The sequence below is a fragment of the Musa acuminata genome, chromosome BXJ2-1 (genome assembly GCF_036884655.1).
Source record: "Musa acuminata AAA Group cultivar baxijiao chromosome BXJ2-1, Cavendish_Baxijiao_AAA, whole genome shotgun sequence".
Taxonomy (NCBI): domain Eukaryota; kingdom Viridiplantae; phylum Streptophyta; class Magnoliopsida; order Zingiberales; family Musaceae; genus Musa; species Musa acuminata.
In genome coordinates, this window is record NC_088338.1 from 1,404,227 (window position 1) to 1,424,963 (window position 20,737).

Consider the following 20,737-nt stretch of genomic DNA (forward strand, 5'->3'; position numbering starts at 1 on the left):
AGCATTTGCCATTTCCAAGCAGCAATCGTACGATTAAGATCGTAAGAAGGGTAGAGTAACTTCGTATCTCAGTCAGTAAATGCAGCGGCCTGTTCTATTATTATTGTCTCTCATGTCAGAATCTATGCAAGAGGCAGGAAGAAACTCCAACGAAGTGCTGCTTGGTGTGTTATTTATCTAAGATAAAAATTATATATATATATATATATATATATATATATAAGTTTTATTTCAATTGTACTTCCTTTGAAGCCCTAACAAGATTGTCACCATGGTGGGCTCAGAATATTCTCCTCGTTCCGGCCCGAGAGAGCCCATCGTTGCTTCTCTGCTGGTAGGTCGTCGCCCGATCTCGTTCTCGGCCACGCGGCATCCATCGATGGCATCTCGTCGAATAGTTGCGGTAGTCGTCGTCCGATCTGGTTCGTGGTCACGCGGCATCCGTCGATGGCATCTCGTCGAATAGTCTCGGAGCTGCGGGCTCCACCACCAGTCGAACCTGTGGACGCCGTGAGCTCCGTCGGATAGCGTGGCTGGCCTTCCCGCTTTCACGGGATGTCACGGGGTGCGAGAGGAGATCATAAAAGCCCCACCCTTCTTCCCTCCCTCGTTTGTCGCAACGTACCACCGCCGCTTCATGTCCTTCTCCCACTCTCCTACTCTTCCTCTTCTCCGGCAGGGCGACATGGTGATGTGCATGAACAGCCGAATGGTGCCGCTAGCCACCGTCGGCCGCCTCCCCGGCAGGCCAATACCACGGCTGGTCGGGACGTCCAGAGACGGCCAAACCATGGGGACGAGGTTGGATTGGCAGCGCTACCTCCGCTGCCTCCGTAGCGGTCGCGGCTCGATGGTCGGTGCTCCCGAGAAACGCCTCGTCGTCCAAATGGCCATCGTTACCACCGACGTCGAAACGGAGGTCAAGGTGAATGTCTCATCTTGTCGTCGTCGTCTCATTCTGTTCTGAATCCTCCCATCAGTATTAGGTTTGCTGAAGTAGAATCTTGAAATACTCTTTTCTTGCAAAAGAAGAGCGCTTGTTTGCTTCAAACGATCGTAATTTCAGTGCCCAAGAGATCAACTACTTTTGGCGATAGCATTGCCGTAGCATCAAACTTTGCCCCCTTGAAAAGCATCCTAACACAATAAGACTTCATATATGAACGATAGAAACACTGACATTTTGTGTCTTTTGCAGTTTAGAGATTTGGATCTTGAGAGGAGGAACCCTGGGACGGTTGTGGCAGTTATCCTAGGTGGAGGTGCTGGAACTCGTCTATTCCCTCTTACCAAGCGTAGGGCAAAACCGGCTGTAAGTAATCTTTGACTCTTGGAGCTGTCAAATTGGCTATTGCTAGCCCCAACATTGACTCCGATGGACCATCTTTTATGCACCTCTAAAGGGTGTAATTGTATTGGTAATTAAAGTCAATCTTCATTAAAGAGTGCATTAGAGCAAACGGTTCCCGTATTCTTTGAAGGTACGTAAGTGTTTGAATTTGAAACCATGATTTTCATTTAGAAGATTCCTTTTGTAGGTGCCTATAGGAGGTGCATATAGGTTGATCGATGTGCCGATGAGCAATTGCATCAACAGTGGGATCAATAAAGTGTACATTCTCACCCAGTTCAACTCTGCATCGCTGAATAGACATCTGGCACGGGCTTACAACTTCAGTAATGGTGTGAGCTTTGGGGATGGTTTTGTTGAGGTATATGAGACTTCTACGTTGATCTTGCTCATTAGCAGTCATACACTTAATATGTTGGTTTTTTATCCTAACTCCTCTGGAAGATATTTTGGACATCAGTTATAGGAGCATGCAGATTAAAGCTAATACGATAAACTTCTCCTGGGCATGTTAATTTATCTCAATCGAGCTATGATCAATATATTTAGTTCTTTAAGAAGACCTTAGATTCGTGTTGTTCTTACTAACAGAGGAATGGGTTGTACAATGGTGACAAGTAACAAAACTATTAGTAAACCATGAATAATTTTGAAAATACTATAAACTGAATTACTTATCTGAAGAATCATTTTTTTAATGTTCATTATCCAATAAATTAAGTTTATAAGACATAAATGTGCTAGGCAAGAGTCATATACCATGAAGAGTAGTGACAATTAGGTATTTAACAGAAACAAAAGCAATGAAGTTGCAGTAACGTTTTTCTTGCTTCAACAAAATGGTTGAAAGGGACTGTTTCTCTTTGCTTTTTTTATCCTAAAGTTATTGACAGAATAGTTAAATGTGTAAATATATAAAAACATGGATGTTTTAAATAAAGCATTTTATGCATTAAAAAATATTTAAATTCATGTGATAGATCTATAATTATAAAATACATTATCACAATTAGTAAATTGGTACCATGAAGTAAAGCATTTGATATGGCCATAAATGAATAGATTATTGTGAAAGTTAATGAACTTTGAGAGCAAGCATAAACAACTTGTGGAAGTTTTCCTTTTTCTTTGACCTATAGCAAAGTAAACTATGGACTCTTCACTTCTTATGGGTAATTTGCCTCAGAAAAAGATACAGTCAATACAACTGTACTGGGACACAAAAAAAGTCTATTTAAATATTGTTGTAATGCACATTTACATGCATTTTAAAATTTAACATGCATATACTAGGATACTTGCCAAAATCATGAAATGGAATGTATATTAAGGTTGTGCTTGGTTGGGTTACATCTACATGTGTATTAAAATGGCAATAATTAAGTATGAGTTGTCATTCTTAAACTGATAATTTGTGAACATGAGGAATGGTTGCTTTAGTTAGATGATTTAGTGCAAACATTATTGAAGAAATATGAATATGGATCATCACATGGTACATGCTGAGCCATCCCATTGATGATGCAAATTGCATTTTCGCCAGTCACATACGTTACTAGTCATATCAATTTAACAGGCAAAACACCCGACAGAACAGAATCTTGTCTAGTATGATCCTTCCAAATTAAGCAACATAAAACATTGTTGACTAAAATTTTCTAATTACCAAATTTCTTGAAACAAATAGATATCTTGATGGGTTTTAACATATACTGAAATTACTTTTGTCAGACCACCTTTTTTGCTTTGGCTTTGCTAAATATAGTTCTTATACTTTTCTATAGCATGTGGATTAAAGCAGTTATCATGTCTCCAGACTCCAGACATCCAATACATGCTCAAGTTGTAGTTAGAACACATATCAATGTTCTTAAGTTGGCTAGTGTCTTTAGCTTAAATAAATTGTTGGTATGTATCTACTAACTTCCCTGTGTTGTTTCCAGGTCTTTTTTCTCTTTATATAACTGCACAAGAAACTAAAAAAATGGAAATCAGAATATGTATACATAATTAAACAGAGAGAAGTGTGTTAATTTTATAGTTTAAAATAACAACAGAATTCAATATTGCCACCTTTTCACTTCAGGTTCTAGCAGCCACTCAAACTCCTGGCGTGGAAGGAAAAAGGTGGTTTCAGGGCACTGCAGATGCTGTTCGGCAGTTCCACTGGCTTTTTGAGGTATGTGATATTTACATTTGTTTTAATTGATTATGCTCTTCATTTATGTTTTATGAAAGTAATTCATGGTTATTGCGTGCAGTTCTTGTTAATAAATTATCAATATATGTCTTGTACAGGTGGAAAAGATGCCTTTGATCTAGAAAAGTTATTCATTAATTTGCTAATTAGTAACTATGCTCTACATGTTGTTGGTAAGCTTAAAATTTTCAGATTAAGCAGTTAAAACACATGGAGAGAAGGTAGTCAAATTTTATGAAGCTCAAAGTCTGTCAAATATTTTGAGGTTCTAGCATCAAAATATTGTGTGCATGTTATCCTAATCAAGGTTCGCAATACCGTACCGTATCGGCGTTTCGACGTTCGCTCGGTATATATATATATATATATATATATATATATTATTTTATTATTATTTTACGTTCCGCCCGGTAACGGGCGGTCCGCGTACTAGTATACCATCGGACCAGTACGTACCATCCGTACCGGGCAGTATTATTCGGTATTATCTACCTTGATCCTAATGTACTTCACTCCTGTTTATTTATATCTTTAAACAGGCTATACGAAAGTAAGAATAAATATTTTTTTAAACAGGCTATACACTAATGTGTGTGTTAGTGTGCAAAGATAATTATTATGTACCAACTACCAAATTTCCAAATTTTTGCATCATGGCCATTTTCAGCATGCAATCAAATCATTATAACTATTTCAGCCCCTTTGCCAGTTGAAATAAATTTAAAATTAACTTGGTGGCTGGCATTGACATTACTTTGTGCCTGTTGAAACTAGCCGAAAATTGAATTGGCCATAGTTCAGAATAGTTGGTGCCATCACAGCACAGTTCAACAGAATGGCTTAGTGCGAAACTCCCTTGGGCTAGTAGAAACTTAAGTTCTGCTAGGTATAACACATCTAATTCATACCACTTGTGGTTATTCTATATGACTTGTCAGTACTGAATTAAGCAAAACTATAGAGAAGCAACATGAAGATCAAAGCTAGACTCTACAAGTAGGCAATTTTGCATTGTTGTCTTGACACTTACCATCAGGCTCAATATGTTTACCCTCTTTTGCCTTTAAAAAGTTAAACCCAGACCTTTCTCTACATTCAATTGCTAAACATTAAGATATCAGCCTTTTCTTTATAAAATCTAGATTACGAACATTTTTGGAGAAAGATTTCACCATTGCTCTCTTCCATGTAACAATTTTATTGACAATTACACTTTTATTTCTTTCATGAAATTGTAATCACATAGAACTTTTGTAGATGACACTTACATATCAAGTTGATGACTCAAGTAGTAACTTCTTCAGTTATGTGCTGAATGGATACTGATAATGATGGCATATTTAATTTATCCTTGATAGATTGAGCACACAGTGATTCATTGACATTTCTACTAATCATAAATAACCATGTTAGAGAGGTCGCTGTTTAACCTTGAAAAAGAATGGTGTGGACTGGACCATCCAATAAGGGGCAGTTCGTGACTTATTTATGTCCGGAGCTTGATAGATTGAGCACATAGTAATTAGTTGACATTTCTACTAAATTGCTAATCATAAATAACCATGTTAGAGAGGTTGCTGTTTAACCTTGAAAAAAGAATTAACTGGGCTGGACCATCTAACAAGGGGCAGTCAGTGTCTTGTTTACATCCAGAGCGGTAAATACAATCCAGTATGTATCAGTCCAGGCAAAATTAGGAACCTTGTACTCCATTATGCAGAACAGAATGCTTCTGTTTGAATAATGTTTTGGCCTTTTTGGATTGTCATGCCACCCCACAACTTATTATATTGCATAACTACTCATATGTTACTCTACTTTTACCATTGTTTAACAGATTAATCTTTAATATTGTGGAAATCTATTTACTGATTTTATTTTTCTGCTTTAAATTTGAAGGATGCCAAAGGCAAGGATATAAAGGATGTGCTAATTCTCTCCGGAGATCATCTATACCGTATGGATTATATGGACTTTGTTCAGGTTAGTGTTAAAGTAACAGTCATCCATGCATCTATATGTCAAAATTATTTTAATATAAAAAATTTGTTTATTTTCAGGATCATCGGCAAAGTGGTGCTGATATTACCATTTCCTGCATGCCGATGGATGACAGGTAATTGAATGGTTACTTCAAAAAATCCATTTGCCTAGTGAGAAGTGAAATAGACAATTGATAGTAAGACTAATTAACCAAAGTAACACAACCTCGGAATAGGACAAGCAGCTTTTCCAGTTTAAAACAATTATCATTTTTAAAAATAGATGTTGCCTGTTAGATTTAGGGCATCTGGTATTAAATGTAGCCCAAGTATTTAGATGGCAAAAATATAGATAAATCAACTAGCAACAAATCTAAGCCATTTGCTTTCTTGCATTCAGTTAAATGTTTCCATATTATCACTAATGATAATTGCATTCACTCAGTACCAATTGTTATGTCTGTCAAACTTTCTTTTGTCCTTTTTGCACTCGATAAATAATACAGTTATTAGTTGCTACTTGCTAGTATATTATCTGGGAACTTCTTTCAAGTTTCATCATAAAATTTTTGATGAAACATCATGTGGTAAATTGTTTTTCTAGATTTTTAAGTTCAGCATTGAATCATTTTTAAGTTAAGCATTGACTTCTTGGGTTGACTTTTGAGGAATAACAAGGTAACCTTTTTGGGTTAAATTAATGCATAAAACTTCATCTATGTTTTATCCCTAGAGAACTTATAAGTTCTTCATTTGGTTGGTCAGGGAATTGTAACCTTTTATATATTTTGGATGATCAAATTTTGAGTACCTTCAAGCTACATCTTTGAGTTTACTAATGTTTCCAAATTGAGTTTTTTCTTTTCATTTTGTTGTCAGTCGTGCTTCAGATTTTGGTTTGATGAAGATAGACAATAAAGGAAGAGTTATTTCATTCAGTGAAAAACCAAAAGGAGAAGATTTGAAGGCGATGGTAACTTCCACTCATCCCATCCTCTTGATCTTCCCGGTGACTTGACCAAGATATGCATCTTTTGTGCTTTTTTCACGTCACACTTTGAGATGGTGTGTCACTTGGGACACGGCACAGCATGGATGCATCCATTCATATTCAGTCTAGTTAAAACCCACCACTCTCTACTTGACAGTGATATTTTTTGTTTTATGGTAATATAGGAAGTGGATACCAGTGTCTTGGGGTTGTCAAAGGAAGAGGCAGCAAAGAACCCATATATAGCTTCAATGGGAGTATATGTATTCAAGAAGGAGCTACTTCTAAATCTTCTCAGGTATGACTCTTCAATCCTACTGCATCTAGTTTTGTGTACATGGTGATACTGAACTTTTTCTACAAGGGGATATATGATTGCATCTTTATCATTTAGATACCTCAGCTTTCATGAAGGCTGAAGCATCTGTACTTGAAGGAATGCTAATGGACAATATGTATGCTCTATGTATCTTAATATTGTCAGTCACTAGTGTCATGTGCACAGATGAGACCAGTATGTTGGTTAAGGCATTTTTATACTTAATCTGAATTTTTTGTTTCTTTCATGTTTATGTAAGGGCTGTTTTTAGATGGGAAGTGTATGTGGACACACAGTTCGAATGTTGGATGGGAGGTTGCTACTGGATGGGACCAAAAAGAAGTATTGTGTTTCTTCATGGTAAATAGTGACTCATGGTGTAGCTATAGCTCACATTCAATGTGGGTATTCTAAAATGTCACACTCCCCTCTTAAATGATTGATGTCTTAGACATCCAGATACATTTACTTGTCTTAGCAAAAGATGCAATGTGGGATTGTGAAGCCCTGACCCACAATGTCACTCCTACCATCTGTGGTGTTTATCCCTGTTGAATCTTAGATTCACTATAATGCATAATAAGTCTCAATATTGCTCAAATTGATTTTTATTTTGGTGCCATTTTTATCACTATTAGGCCCAAAAGCCTTTTTGGTCAAGCCCACAAAAAGTAGTCCTCGAAGGATGCATTTATGAGTGCTTAGCAACTCATATATTATCTCAAGCTATAGTCACACCCTACATGGGGCTATTCGAGGGTCTAAAGAGGAAGTCCACAAGTCTAATGCCCTCAATTGAATTTGTGGAACAAAATCCAGAATGACATTAAATAAATTCTGATGAAGTGGCATGTACTGAGGAGAGAGATGTGTTTGTATACATTAACATGGGCAGTTCTTTTGGGAGTCCATAAGAAATTTTAGGATACATCCTTGACACTGAATCAAATATCAAGAGTATCTATGTTAGTTTCCTTTTAGTCTTTTATCTTTATTCTTTAATATCCTTAAATGTGGCCTGCACATGCTGGTTGCCTTAGATTAGCCATGACTGGGAACATGCTTTCTTATGTATCTTTCCTCTGTATTTGATGTTTGCAAAGTGCTATCTGCTACCACATAGGTAGCGTTGAAAAGCAATTGCCTCTTGCAAGTTCTCTTTGACCTGATACAGATACTGCATAAGTAACTATATTTTTGTTGGAGAATTCAACTCTGTCACCAGTAAGCATTGTTAAACAGGAGCCTTACATGTTATGCATCATTGTTGGGCCAGATGGCGGTTTCCCACTGCAAATGACTTTGGATCTGAAATAATTCCTGCCTCTGCTAAAGAGTTCTTCATCAAGGTCTGTTGCTTATTTCTAAATCAAGTGTTAGATTCAATGAAGCATTTGACCTTTTTAATTTCTTATCTGTGATTGTGATATTCATATTGTTTCTAACAGTATGAATAAATAGTATTTAACTTTGGAATTACGGTCAAATCCATAACTTGATATATAAAATCCTTTTATACTCACTGGAAGTTGGACCCTGTGAATGCATCAGTTGTTAGGGAGTTTGATATGATGCTTTGTTAAATATTGAATACTAATTCTCCATTGCTTTATGTCAATATCCCAAATGCTTGCATTTGATTATTACTTTTCAGCAAAATCTTTATGTAGGTGTTCCATGTATTTTGATTTTATTTCTAATCAGACTTTCTTTTTTTAATCATGATAATGTATTCTCATATTTGCTTTTTAGCTCTCAATTTATGGTTCCTAGGATTGCTTGGAGACAACCCATTCCAAAGATCACTGAGAATACTGAGTTTTGGGTTTGACATGAGCATCTATTTTATTTGGTACCTAAGAAACTTAGTTATTGAGCTAATTTCTGAGTTTTTAACTTAGGAACTGTTAGTTCCAAGGTTGCAAGGCATCTTAATAGTAAATGGAAACAATTAAAAAGTATGTTCATCAGATAACACATGGTGGAGGGGTTAGAGATCTCTGAACATGAATTGACCAAACTTGGTGATCTTTCATCAAAATATTCTAAAATTTGGATCTTTTGTCAATTTGAATTGCTTTTCTTATCTGGAGTCATCAGTCATATCATGATTGCCCCTTTAAAGTAAATTGTATGCATTCACACAGTAGATCATTTAGTTCAAACCTGTGCTTCTGAAGATCTAGAAGCATGGATTGTTTATCCCCATTGATAGACATGCCACTTATTTTATTCTTCCTCACTGTCTAATAAATGTTAGGACCTTTTTGACAGGCATATCTCTTTAATGATTACTGGGAAGATATCGGGACAATTAAATCTTTCTTTGAAGCAAATCTTGCCCTTACTGCACATGTAAGTGCTTTTTATGCTCCAGTAACTACTTTACTTTTGTGCATGCATTTCCTTTTTTTCATTTTCTGTGACATCTGACTACACTAAGAGCTTTTTGAGGATCAGTGCACAGTAAACGAGACTATATTTTTCATAAATTAAGTATTCTAGCTTTGGTTACTTGATGCTCTATTCAGTACCACCGCTACTCTATGCTAAAGCACTCGACTTAAAGAGCTATAAGTTCAAACTAATTATAAAATTTTAGTGTTTTTCATTAAAAAGTTTCAAGAGAATTCTACTTTAATGTAATATATTCTGTCATACATAGACAATGTCCACATATTAGTACATTTCTGGACTTTCTTTTCAGTCTCTTTAACTGCTATGTAGGTCACTTTGCATAATTTCTGTAATCTTTGATGCTATTCTACATCATTTACGGCATCATGTTACATCTACCATAATGATCAATGCCATATTCTACCTATTAATACCAATATGTTTCCATTATTAAATCCAATTAACTGTTTTTTACTAACCTTGTATATCTCTGATATGGTTTTGTTACTCCTTTTATTGTAACTGATATCTTAGCATCCAAAATTATCGAAGTTATTTTTCACTGGCCTTGCATTTCTATTAATTTTCTTCATTTCCTGGTTTTCTTAAATTGCTATTACAACATATTATATTGCAATTTTTTTCTCCTAGTTGTAGCTAAAAACTTTGTAGTGATAGTGTTATAGCATCGGAGCAAGAACAGCATAGATTGTGCCATCATAAATCAAGTAGATCATCAACATATGCCCTGTCATGAATGTTGTAGCATAAAATTGATTGCATCTAGTTATATATTCTGTTGATGCTGGATCTGACATGGTCGATAGCCTTAGAGTCAAATATGTTGACTCATCATATAATATAGACGACTTCCCTTTATCTTTCTTTCTATATACTTTTTCTTTTTCCTTAGGAGAGAAAAGATAGAAAAATTAGATGAAATATATGCTTGGAGTCCTGCTATGACTAAAATCTCAGAGAAAGTAACAGAAAATTGTTAACCTTTGTTAAGCCTATTTAGTCTTCACAATAAAACAAGAGCTGAATGCCAAAAGAAATTAAGTACTTGCAGGACACTGGAAGTCAATTGCCACTCATCCCATGTTAAAGATATAACGCAATGCTTACCTTCCACAGAACCTCATTGGATTAGACTCTTTTCACTGCATGCCCTTGATTGCATGTATGGTTATAATGAAATACCTACATTTCCTAATCTTAGCTAGTGCAAACAAGTCACATATAAGTGCTACAAATGAAGCAAGTTAGCAAACAAATTAATCACAGAAAAAAAATTATAGAAATATAATGTGGCACATTCATGTGGAGCAAAGATGTAATAACAAGTGATGTCATATCGATGACATTCCTGATAATATGCTACTTTGATTGAGGCCTGATTTACTGCTACGGTAAAGACTAGTCAATGTAGTGAACCTCTTTGTGATCTAGGTTGAAAAGAAAAATATAAGCTTTTACTTACTGTATAGAGAAAACAACAGTTTAGAGTTGAAATGACAGTTCAAGATTGATGAAATCAATTTCTAAAAGTATATCAAGCAAGCATCCAGTGTGTACAAAGAATTAGCAAGTATTTGCAAGTTGCAACAACATAGATCAAACTGCACAACATAGAGAAGAAATAAAGTGGAAACAAGAAAATGATAGGCGCTTGAAAAGAGAAACAATGGGAAAGAGAGGATAAAACTGAAGAAGAGATAAGAACACTTCAAAACAATGTTCCAAATTAAAAGCACAAATCTTGATATTATACAAGCTTTTGAGATACTAGGGAAGCCCAAGGTATTGATACTACAAAAGAAAAAGAAAGCAAGCAGTGGAATGTTCACACTTTCTTGGCCTTGAATTTATTCCTTTTGTCTCCATATAATACCTTAAGAGATATATTTACATGCAATAAATTATTACCATGTACATTGTTTAAAACCTCTTAGTTGGTTATACATGTTAAAATCTCAGTTGTATTACCTAGACATGGTGTGAATAGAATATCAGTACCTGTAATATGAATTTAAGCATCGACTCAGGTTGAAGGCCATCAAATTAACTTTGGAATTTGATTTTGCATGGAGTAATGGTTAAGAAAGCTTCGATAGATATGCACCTCCTCATGATCAATTATTGCCCCGCTAGGCATAGATAATTGTTAGGTTTTCTCATATGGAGTTCAGTTCTAAGCTTGAATGTACCAAGTAGTGACTTGAATTGTAGTGTTAAATTGTTAATCATGAATTATTCACGTACTTATTATATGAACTTTGACTTGTTATTAGTTATTATTGACATTATTTCTTGTACTAATAACCATACATTATCTTCTAATGATTTAATCAACCATACAGCCACCACGCTTCAGCTTTTATGATGCAACAAAGCCAACGTATACATCAAGAAGAAACTTACCCCCGTCAAAGGTTGACAACAGCAAGGTTGGTTAATTTCCCAGTTTAAATATATGTAAATATTGGTGTCCTTTTGATGATAATAAGATCTTGTTGAGATCAAGGTTCGCAATACCATACCGTACCGGTATTTTGACTTGGGCTCGGTACCGGTACGGTATACTGAGCGGTACACCTAGGTGTGCTGAGTACTGTAGCACTGCTACAGTGCTACAGTGCACTCGGACCGGTAACAGACGGTCCGCGTACCGACAACCTGTCGGACCGGTACGTACCGCCCATACCAGGCGGTACAGTTCGGTACTGCAGACCCTGGTTGAGATATACCATGAGTTAAGCAATGCATTTTTTTCATTTCCGGCAAATGGCATTCTAATCTTGCTTGAACTTGGTGTAGCCACTCTATGTTGTCAATGTCACTACTGAAAATGAATATGGGTCATATACATTGCACCTAGTGGTGGTTACAATCACGTAATCTAAAGACAAAATAATTCTTGCAGGTGAAGCATGGTGGTTCTAGGCATTTATTGTATGTGCTAGCCTCCTAAATTTTCATAATTGGTCTCAGATACTATTTAAAGTTTAAACATTACATAGATGAACAGAACTAAATTTAGCTATTAATGATAAAAGTATTGTCAGACTGCTACATCTTAGTGTTGTTTCTGTTCACAGTATTGCCAAACTTGCCCCATCAAGAATGATTGTTTCTCATTTGATTACTGGCCTTGAAAATTGGTTAGGATTTATCTAGTCTCTTATCAACTTAAATCTAGTTGCAGCTGAAATTTTTGGCATAAATTCAAAATTTTTAAGTACTGACATGTCCAACTTCAGGGTAAGTCATAGATTGTCTAACCTGACATCATCTATTAGTTAAATTTGCAACCTTGGAGTTGTGCAGCTTTCGTAGAGGTTTTTTACTGCTGAGTTTTGTGCCTTTAAATTTCAAGAATATTTTACATGTGAAATTACATTTGTAACGATGGTATATTAAGTATGACCACAACAGCAAACTCTTTGCAGCCTTATTTGTATTGAGCTTAAATAGTTTAAGCAGCAGACTAAACATCATGATAACTGTGATGTGCATGAGAGACATCTAAATTTCTATTTACTTACTACCTTATGAATTCCATAGATCCATCAAATGCATGTGATGTCTTTTATCCATACACCTGATATATGCCATATCATGTTATCTATCTATTTGGTTATTAGCTATCACTTTACTCTCCATACATCAATTTCAGATTGTTGATTCAATTGTTTCCCATGGAACTTTCATGGACAACTGCTTGATAGAGCATAGTGTGATTGGAATCCGATCTCGAATAAGCTCGAATGTGCACTTGAAGGTTTGTTTCTTGATCCTAGAAAAAGACCCACATCAAAGACAATTTTCTGTACTACCAATTGCCCTATCACGATAGTAAATTTTACCTTCGTGTGGGTGCATGTATGCAGGATACAGTTATGTTAGGTGCTGACTACTATGAGACAGATGCTGAAACAGCATCTTTATTAGCTGAAGGGAGGGTCCCTATAGGTATTGGAGAGAACACAAAGATAAGGTACCCTCTATTGTTTCCCATTTTATAGTCTTAAAGCCTTATGACTCTATTTGTGATATGTGCTTGACATCCATGTTCCTTTTGTCTACATTACAGGAATTGCATAATTGACAAGAATGCAAGGATTGGGAAGAATGTGATAATTTCAAACTCAGATGTATGGTTTTCTTAAATCTTAACAAAAGCTACATATAGACCACACTTACTAGTATCTGTTCTAGTCATATATGAAATTAGCTCCACGATATTTGCCTTGATCTTCTCTCACATTTTTTATAGTTTCATTTGGATTTTATTTTACCTGAAATCATTTAGACATATTTGCTTGTGAATGTTGTAGAGAAAAGCTACATTGTTATATTAGAGAGGTAGATCCTCACAAAGTTTTCCTACTGATAGTTCACAAAGTATAGAAGTTACATTTAATCTTCTTTGCAATCTTGTGATTCATCTGTCATTAGTATTGATAATGAATCTCGATCTGAACTATATTTCTACATGTTCGTCTTATATTTGCATGTCCAAAAAAAAAACTTATTTTTTGTTTTTTTTTTCTCCTGTGAAAGAATTTGCATGTCTAAAGTAGTTACTTTGCTTTCAGAGTTTTATAGTAAGTGATGGTTTCTATAATTTGATGCACGGTCACAGGGAATACAAGAAGCTGATAGATCCGCTGAAGGCTTCTATATACGATCTGGCGTCACCATCATATTGAAGAACTCGACAATTGGGGACGGATTCGTCATATGATGGCTGATTCTTTTTGTCTCTCTTTTACGGACACAATTTACATGTAAATGATGAAAATAATACACGATGTTTGTTTCATAAATCAAGCATCATGGAAGTTTATATATCTATTGATTTTTTTTCTAATTCGGATGCAAAAATCAATCCTTAAATTTGCTTATCCCTTATTGGTGAGTTATCCAAGGTGCCTCGGAGATGGAAACGACGAGCTTCTAAGATGTTACATACATAAAGATCAAGGTTGGGAGAGGTTTTCCAATCCAGGTCCAATGTCCAAGTTAGTAATTTGAGATATGAGAATGAACTTTCTTATTTGTGTTAAAGATGAGCTTTTATATTTAGTTGTAAAGGATAAGAATGAAGCTTGTGATAGAAGCTTCGTCTTCTCCTCCCTCTTTAGGTATCATAACGACGATGATGTATCGAATGATTAGTCGACAACGTATCTCCTATTAGTTAAGATATCAAATAGGATATTAATGTGTATCATCCAATATTTTTAGAAATAATTAATTCATCCAATGATACCAAAATTATACACGTTTTATAAACAACTACAGAGAACCTAATTTCATCATCAAGTTGGATGACAAAAATAATCGAACAGGAATAGTCATTCAAGTAAATTAAAGACACCATCGCAGCTCCATTTATCCATAAAAAATAGCCCACACGTTAAATCTCATATAATATATCACAATATCTTATATTTATATTTCATCTTCATTATTTATCCTTCAAAAATATTTTTTAATCCTCAAAATTATATCCACGCATCGATATATATTATGTATAGTCATTAACTTGTATTATTAAGCATTACATGTATATGCTAAAATGAAATTAATACTTTGATAAGGACTGATTTGTAAAAACCGTTCTCCGGACCACAATAAATATCTCACTTCGCCCTCCGTCCCTCTCGTTCGTTCGCTTCCCTCGATGGGTCGCTTGGAGGCCCAAACCCTCGCTTCCCGTCGAGGGCCGTGCGCTCCTCCACTTCCCCCGCCGGAGAGTCGTCCTCCCGCCGACGCTAGTCGCCGTCGGTTGCCGCGCAGGCACCCGGATCGTCGCCGCGGGAGGGGTGAATCCGATGGCTCCCGCAACCTTGGCGTCGTGAGGGAGAGGAAGGGGGTGCAGAAGAATGTAGGCATCGCGACGCTGGGGAATCTGTGCGTCGACGTGGTTCTCGACGTCCCCAGGTTGCCTCCGGCCTCCACGGCGGAGCACCGGGCGTACATGGAGCGGTGGCGGCTTCTCCTCCGGATAAGGTTGGTAGAGAGGGAGCTTTTCTTTTTCTGTTCCTTTTTTCCTTCAGTTATTTGCTTCCAATTTGTTCCACTTTCTGCGTTGCTCGCCTCTGTAAATGTGGTATAGGTAGTGGTTTGTGGAATAGTAGATATGGAGGTCGTGAAGTAAACAAACATTTGAACCATAGACATCATAGACGGACTAAACATCGATCCGGTCAAGTCTTGTGACATTGGATCATCGGTTGATCCGGTGGGTTAACATTATAAATATATATATATATATATATATATATATTAATAACATTATAAAAAAATTATAATATAGTAAAAAATGTATGATAGGAACGAAAATAGACATACCAGGCGATAGATAGTTATAAATATAATATAATATAATATTCTTTATTCATTTCAAGATAAAATGATTTAAATATCCTTAAGAATTTAAATTATATATATTAGATTTGACATATAAATTAATACACAAATGAAAAAAAAATCAAGGAATCGAATCCAAGACATCTTAGATAGAGTACATTCAAACTATTAATCATGTCATAAAAACCTTTTGAAGGGGGGTTATTATGGTACGTCGGTCTTTTATACGCTAAATGATCTGAGTAATGAATCAAACCTGGTTAGGTTCATGATTTTTCGGTCTGACTAACCAGTCCGGTCCAGATTTGAACTCATAGTAATGCTAAGGGAAAGAGAAGTTGTAGTAAAATTATCCACTTTTATCTTGTTACACAAAGATCACATGAAAGGTCTACATTTGTTAATAATACTGTTACTCAATTCTGATGTTTCTAATTGCAGCATTTTTCCAGTACTTATTTCAACCATATTGTTCCATTTTCCTAAAATATTTGGCAGAATATAATAAGTCCTGTATATAGAAGTACTACAACACAATCTGATGATATAGAGGGTGATCTATGTTCATAAGTGGATAGAATTTTCTGCAAGGAAAATAGAGCTTGGTTGATGTTATGAACTGGTGACCTATACTTTTCTAATATTGCAGAACTATAGAACTTAGCTGATAAGGAGAACAAAGGTGAGGGCATGGCTAGTCGAATTGTGATCTAATGCTGTGCTTTTATTAGTCTTGACCACAAGTCTCTTATCAAAATAGGTCCAAGCAAGATGTATACCTAAGAATTTTAAGCCATCCGATATTTACTCAATCTTCAAATTCTTCTATCATTAATTTATACTAACTAGCACATCCCTTGTTTTTAGCAATGGATATAAAGCATGCTACTCATTTGGCCAACTCCTTTGTTGCTGAGAGGCCATTTGGTTCACCAAAAGTAGAGAGCACAATTTTTGCAAGTTACTGACTTCAGGATGTTGTTAATAAGGTCATGCCATTTTTTTCCTTTTTATTATTATCCTATGATAGTGTTGAAATGTTTCAGTGATATTAAGCTGAAATCTGTACGCAAATGCTTGTATCCTCTTGCATGTTTTAAAGTTTCTTCATTCCATGAGTATAACTTACTGAATAGTGAAACCTTCAGAAAATGAACAGCTTCCTACTTCTAATCCTACAAAACCCATCTTCTTTCGATCCCAACCCTGATTTCTGTTATAGTTATATGTAACATGAATAATTTTTAATTCATGTCTAGAAATTTTGGGAAGCTGGTGGTAACTGCAACTTGACCATAGCTGCATCAAGGCTAGGACTGTCATGTTTCACCCTTGGTCATGTTGGTGATGAAATCTACGGGAATTTTCTTCTTGATGTGCTTTGGAATGAAAACATTAGATATGTTGGAATGAAATATCGACGACACTGCCAGCATTGCAGCCTATGAAACCCTTCTATGCTGGGTTTTGGTTGATCCATTTCAAAAGCATAGATTTTGGAGGTAGAACTCGTAACTATTGATACTTCTCGTTTGGCTTATTTCTTTATTATGGAATTGCTACTTCTTGATGTGCTTTTAACATCTGATGAGGTTTGCTGTTCGACATTATTTTCCTATTCTTGGATGTTGTATATGGTAATGAAATTGCATATCTTCAAACTTTAGATATATGACAAACAGAAAATAACTTCATTTGCCGTTTCGTATATTTGCTTTGACTCCTTTTTTTTCTTTTTGTTTTCTCTACATAGGTTAAGATGTCATTTTTGGAGGTAGATAATAGATTTCAGAGCTACTCAAATAACACTCCAATTTCATCTCATATTGAAAGTGGGGCAATAGATGAGACGATATATAGGGCTAAATGGACATATTACCATCAATTTCGGTTTAAGCATTTAAGTCATATCATTTCAGGCCCTATCAATTAACTGATCGGATTTTCCATCGTATTGGATTATGACAATTGATGTTAGAGCTAACCTAGTACTAGGCATAGTGAGCGAGGCCAAGTGAAAAGTATCAACGCATGTATAAGATTGGAGGGACATATTACTGCTTGAGCCAAAGGCTATGCTAAACACTACATTTTTGGCCATGAATCTTAACTGTCATAACCTTTAGACATTGACAAGGATCTTAAACCTTAATGGGAGAGATTTATTCCAACACTAGATATACAGGGGACACAAGGACATTAAACCTTATCAAGTTTAATTTCCATTGAGTCGGCTATGAAAACTTAGACATGGGACCTCCGACTTCATAATTGTCACAGTTTCAGATAACAAAAGGGGCATTCGATTGGTGTAATTGATTGTCTAGTAAGGTCGGCAGAGGGAATAATTATCTGCTGTTGCATCAGTGTGCATTTTTAATCTCTGATAAAAGTTTGCTTGCTGCAGTATCTTAACATTCATAAGCAGAATATTTATAGAAAAAGTATTAAATGCTGTAGAAATATTGCAAAAAGCTAAACAAAAGCAAGTTGGAAGTTTCAAAAGCCACCAGAGTGTAGGATTATTTTAGCTTATATATAAACATCCTAATCTATTGGTTATATTTATTTTCTGTTCAGGTATCTGATTTGGTGCATGCAACTTTCTATTATTTGCTGAAACGAGAACAATCATCCTCATTTTTTCACATGAAAAAAAAAAATCTTTTTAGTCCCCTGCGAGAGTAAAAGTATGCTTTACTTTATTCTACCTTATATTACCACTTTGACTTCTTTGGTAATATTGTCAGACACCATTGCAGGAAAGTGGACTTAAGCTGTTTGATGTTTTTAGATGCTTTTATAGGAGCCTTACTGTTGGAACTTGATTGAAACACAAGTAATATGGAAATGGTGTAAAGATCAGGGAACTGGAATTATAATTCATGACAAGCTGTTGTATGGTTAGGTTGAAATATCTACCGATGACCTGAATTTTAACTACAAATAGGTCATCTATGGTCAGCTCCTATAAGGTTCTGAAACTAAGATTAAATCAATCTTGTAAACAATATACGAGTTCTTCGAAAAAAAGAGCATAGTTTAGTAATAACATAATACTGAAGATGACTAGTGAAGAAGAAAAATGGAAACTCAATTAATTATTAACATTTTTTAGAATTAGAATAACACCAGTGATTTAAAAAGCGCTAGGCGCTAAAAGGCGTCAAGGTCCAAAAACGTCCGAGGCGCTAGGCGCTCGCCCGAGCAAGGCGAGACGCTAAAATATAAAAATATATAATATAATTAATAAATATAATTATTTAAAATTTTAAATTAAAATATGCTATTAAATTAAGAAAATCAATTAACAATATTGAAAATTAATAATTTCAAATAAACCTAATAATATTAACAATATACTGTTAACAGTATACTGTATACTGTTAACAGTATACTGTATACTGTTAACAGTATACTGTATACTGTTAACAGTATACTGTATACTATTAACAGAAGGAGAAGAAGGAAGTGGAAGGGGGTGCTAAGCCTGCTGACTGAGAAAAGAGGAAGCGGCAGCGGCAGCGGAGTGTAAGGAGGCAGCGGCGACAGCAGCGAGCAGTGGGAGCGGGAGCAGGAGCGGCGAGCAGCGGGAGGCGCAAGCGGCGATAGCGTTTGCGAGCAGCGACAGTGGCGAGCAACGGCAGTAGGAGCAGGAGCGGGAGCGGGAGAAGGAGCGGCGAGCAACGGAAGGCGACAGCGGCAGCGTTTGCGAGCAACGACAGCGGCAGCGTTTGCGAGCAGCGACAGCGGCGAGCAGCGGGAGCGGGAGCGGGAGTGGCGAGCAGCGGGAGGTGCGAGCGGCGACAGAGGCAATGTTTGTGAGCAGCGATAGCGGGAGTAGGAGCGGCGAGCAGCAGGAGGCGCGAGCGGCGATAGAGGCAGCGTTTGTGAGCAACGACAGCGGCGAGCAGCGGGAGGCACGAGCGGCGACAGAGGCAGCGTTTGCGAGCAGCGAGATTAGGATCGGGAGAAGCAGCAGCGAGGGTTAGGGTTGGGTTCTCACTTATATCGATTTTAGTTGGTTCGATTGAACCAACTAACCATCAGAGACCGAACCAGGACCGAACCAGACCTAAAATCCTGGTTCGGTCGCCTTGGTTAACCCAGGCACTCGCCCGAAGCGCCCAGTGCCTGGGCTCGGGCGAGCGCCCAGGCAGTGCCTATTTGAAGCGTGCCGCCTAGGAGATTAGCGAGGTGCTTGGGCCTCGCCTCGCCTCGCCTCGCCACGCCCGAGCGCCTTTTTAAATCACTGAATAATACTAAGTTCATATCTAATTTTGACATGCATTTTCCATTGGTTCAAACTAAGCATTTCAACTCATCCTTCTCATATGGTGGTACCAGGTCGAGTCAGTAACAGGGATCAAGAACCCAATTCAGGCAGGACAGGAATTGATTAGTAGAGGGGAACAAACAAAATGGGTCATCATCAAATTGGGTTCTATGGGATCTATTCTGATCAACAGTTCCACTGTCATGCGCACCCTCATTCAAGGTATGATTTGTTCATGCCTTGTGATCTAACTGTCATTTACTAATTTTTATTTTACTGTTTGTCCAAAACTCAGTATTGCTACAATATGCCATCGTGAATTCTCAACAGATTAATGTTGTTGATACTGTGGGTTGTGGAGATAGTTTTGCGGCTGCCATAGCCTTCGGCTTTCTTCATCACATGCCTGCAGTTAACACACTAGCAAGCGCTTGCGAATGCAACCGGTTGCGAAGCTGGTCAAAATGATGCTCACTTGAACAAAGTTCTAGAACTTCTGAAGCAAGCAAATGTTGGACATAAAGATCGTTTTGTTCGGAGGGCCCTCACAAAGAGTTTCATACTGGTGCTAACCCTTAAAACCAGATCATCTCTACGATGATTTTATTGTCCACTTGAAAGGATTACTTTGAGATGTTTCTTTTTTTTTTTTTTTTTTGGAACATGAGTCACTTAAAACTTAGCACTGGAATTTCTTTGGTTCATCTCAATGAACAATTGTATAGTTTTGACAATGATTTTATTGTCTGTTTTCAGAGTGTGGTATCAGTGGATTGATATTCCTACAAACAATTTTGAAGAGAATTGTCATACCATAATGGTTTCGGTGCATCAAAAAAA

The 20,737-nt window shown here is 36.6% G+C and overlaps 2 protein-coding genes across 2 annotated transcripts; both read left to right on the forward strand.

Annotated features, from left to right (window-relative positions):
* Positions 1-594: 594 nt before the first annotated feature.
* Positions 595-14,116, forward strand: LOC103988212 (glucose-1-phosphate adenylyltransferase large subunit 3, chloroplastic/amyloplastic). The gene is made up of 15 exons (XM_009406769.3): positions 595-925; positions 1,199-1,312; positions 1,539-1,712; positions 3,438-3,530; positions 5,451-5,534; positions 5,612-5,667; positions 6,413-6,506; positions 6,710-6,822; positions 8,120-8,192; positions 9,118-9,198; positions 11,604-11,690; positions 12,920-13,024; positions 13,134-13,240; positions 13,337-13,397; positions 13,889-14,116. The coding sequence occupies exons 1-15, from the start codon at positions 638-640 to the stop codon at positions 13,988-13,990; spliced, it is 1,632 nt and encodes a 543-aa protein (XP_009405044.2). The 5' UTR covers positions 595-637; the 3' UTR covers positions 13,991-14,116.
* Positions 14,117-14,921: 805 nt separating this feature from the next.
* Positions 14,922-20,662, forward strand: LOC103988201 (uncharacterized). The gene is made up of 4 exons (XM_065092011.1): positions 14,922-15,261; positions 16,881-17,123; positions 19,969-20,119; positions 20,228-20,662. Exons 1-2 carry the CDS (start codon positions 14,933-14,935, stop codon positions 16,912-16,914), a joined length of 363 nt encoding a protein of 120 aa, XP_064948083.1. The 5' UTR covers positions 14,922-14,932; the 3' UTR covers positions 16,915-17,123; positions 19,969-20,119; positions 20,228-20,662.
* Positions 20,663-20,737: the final 75 nt, after the last annotated feature.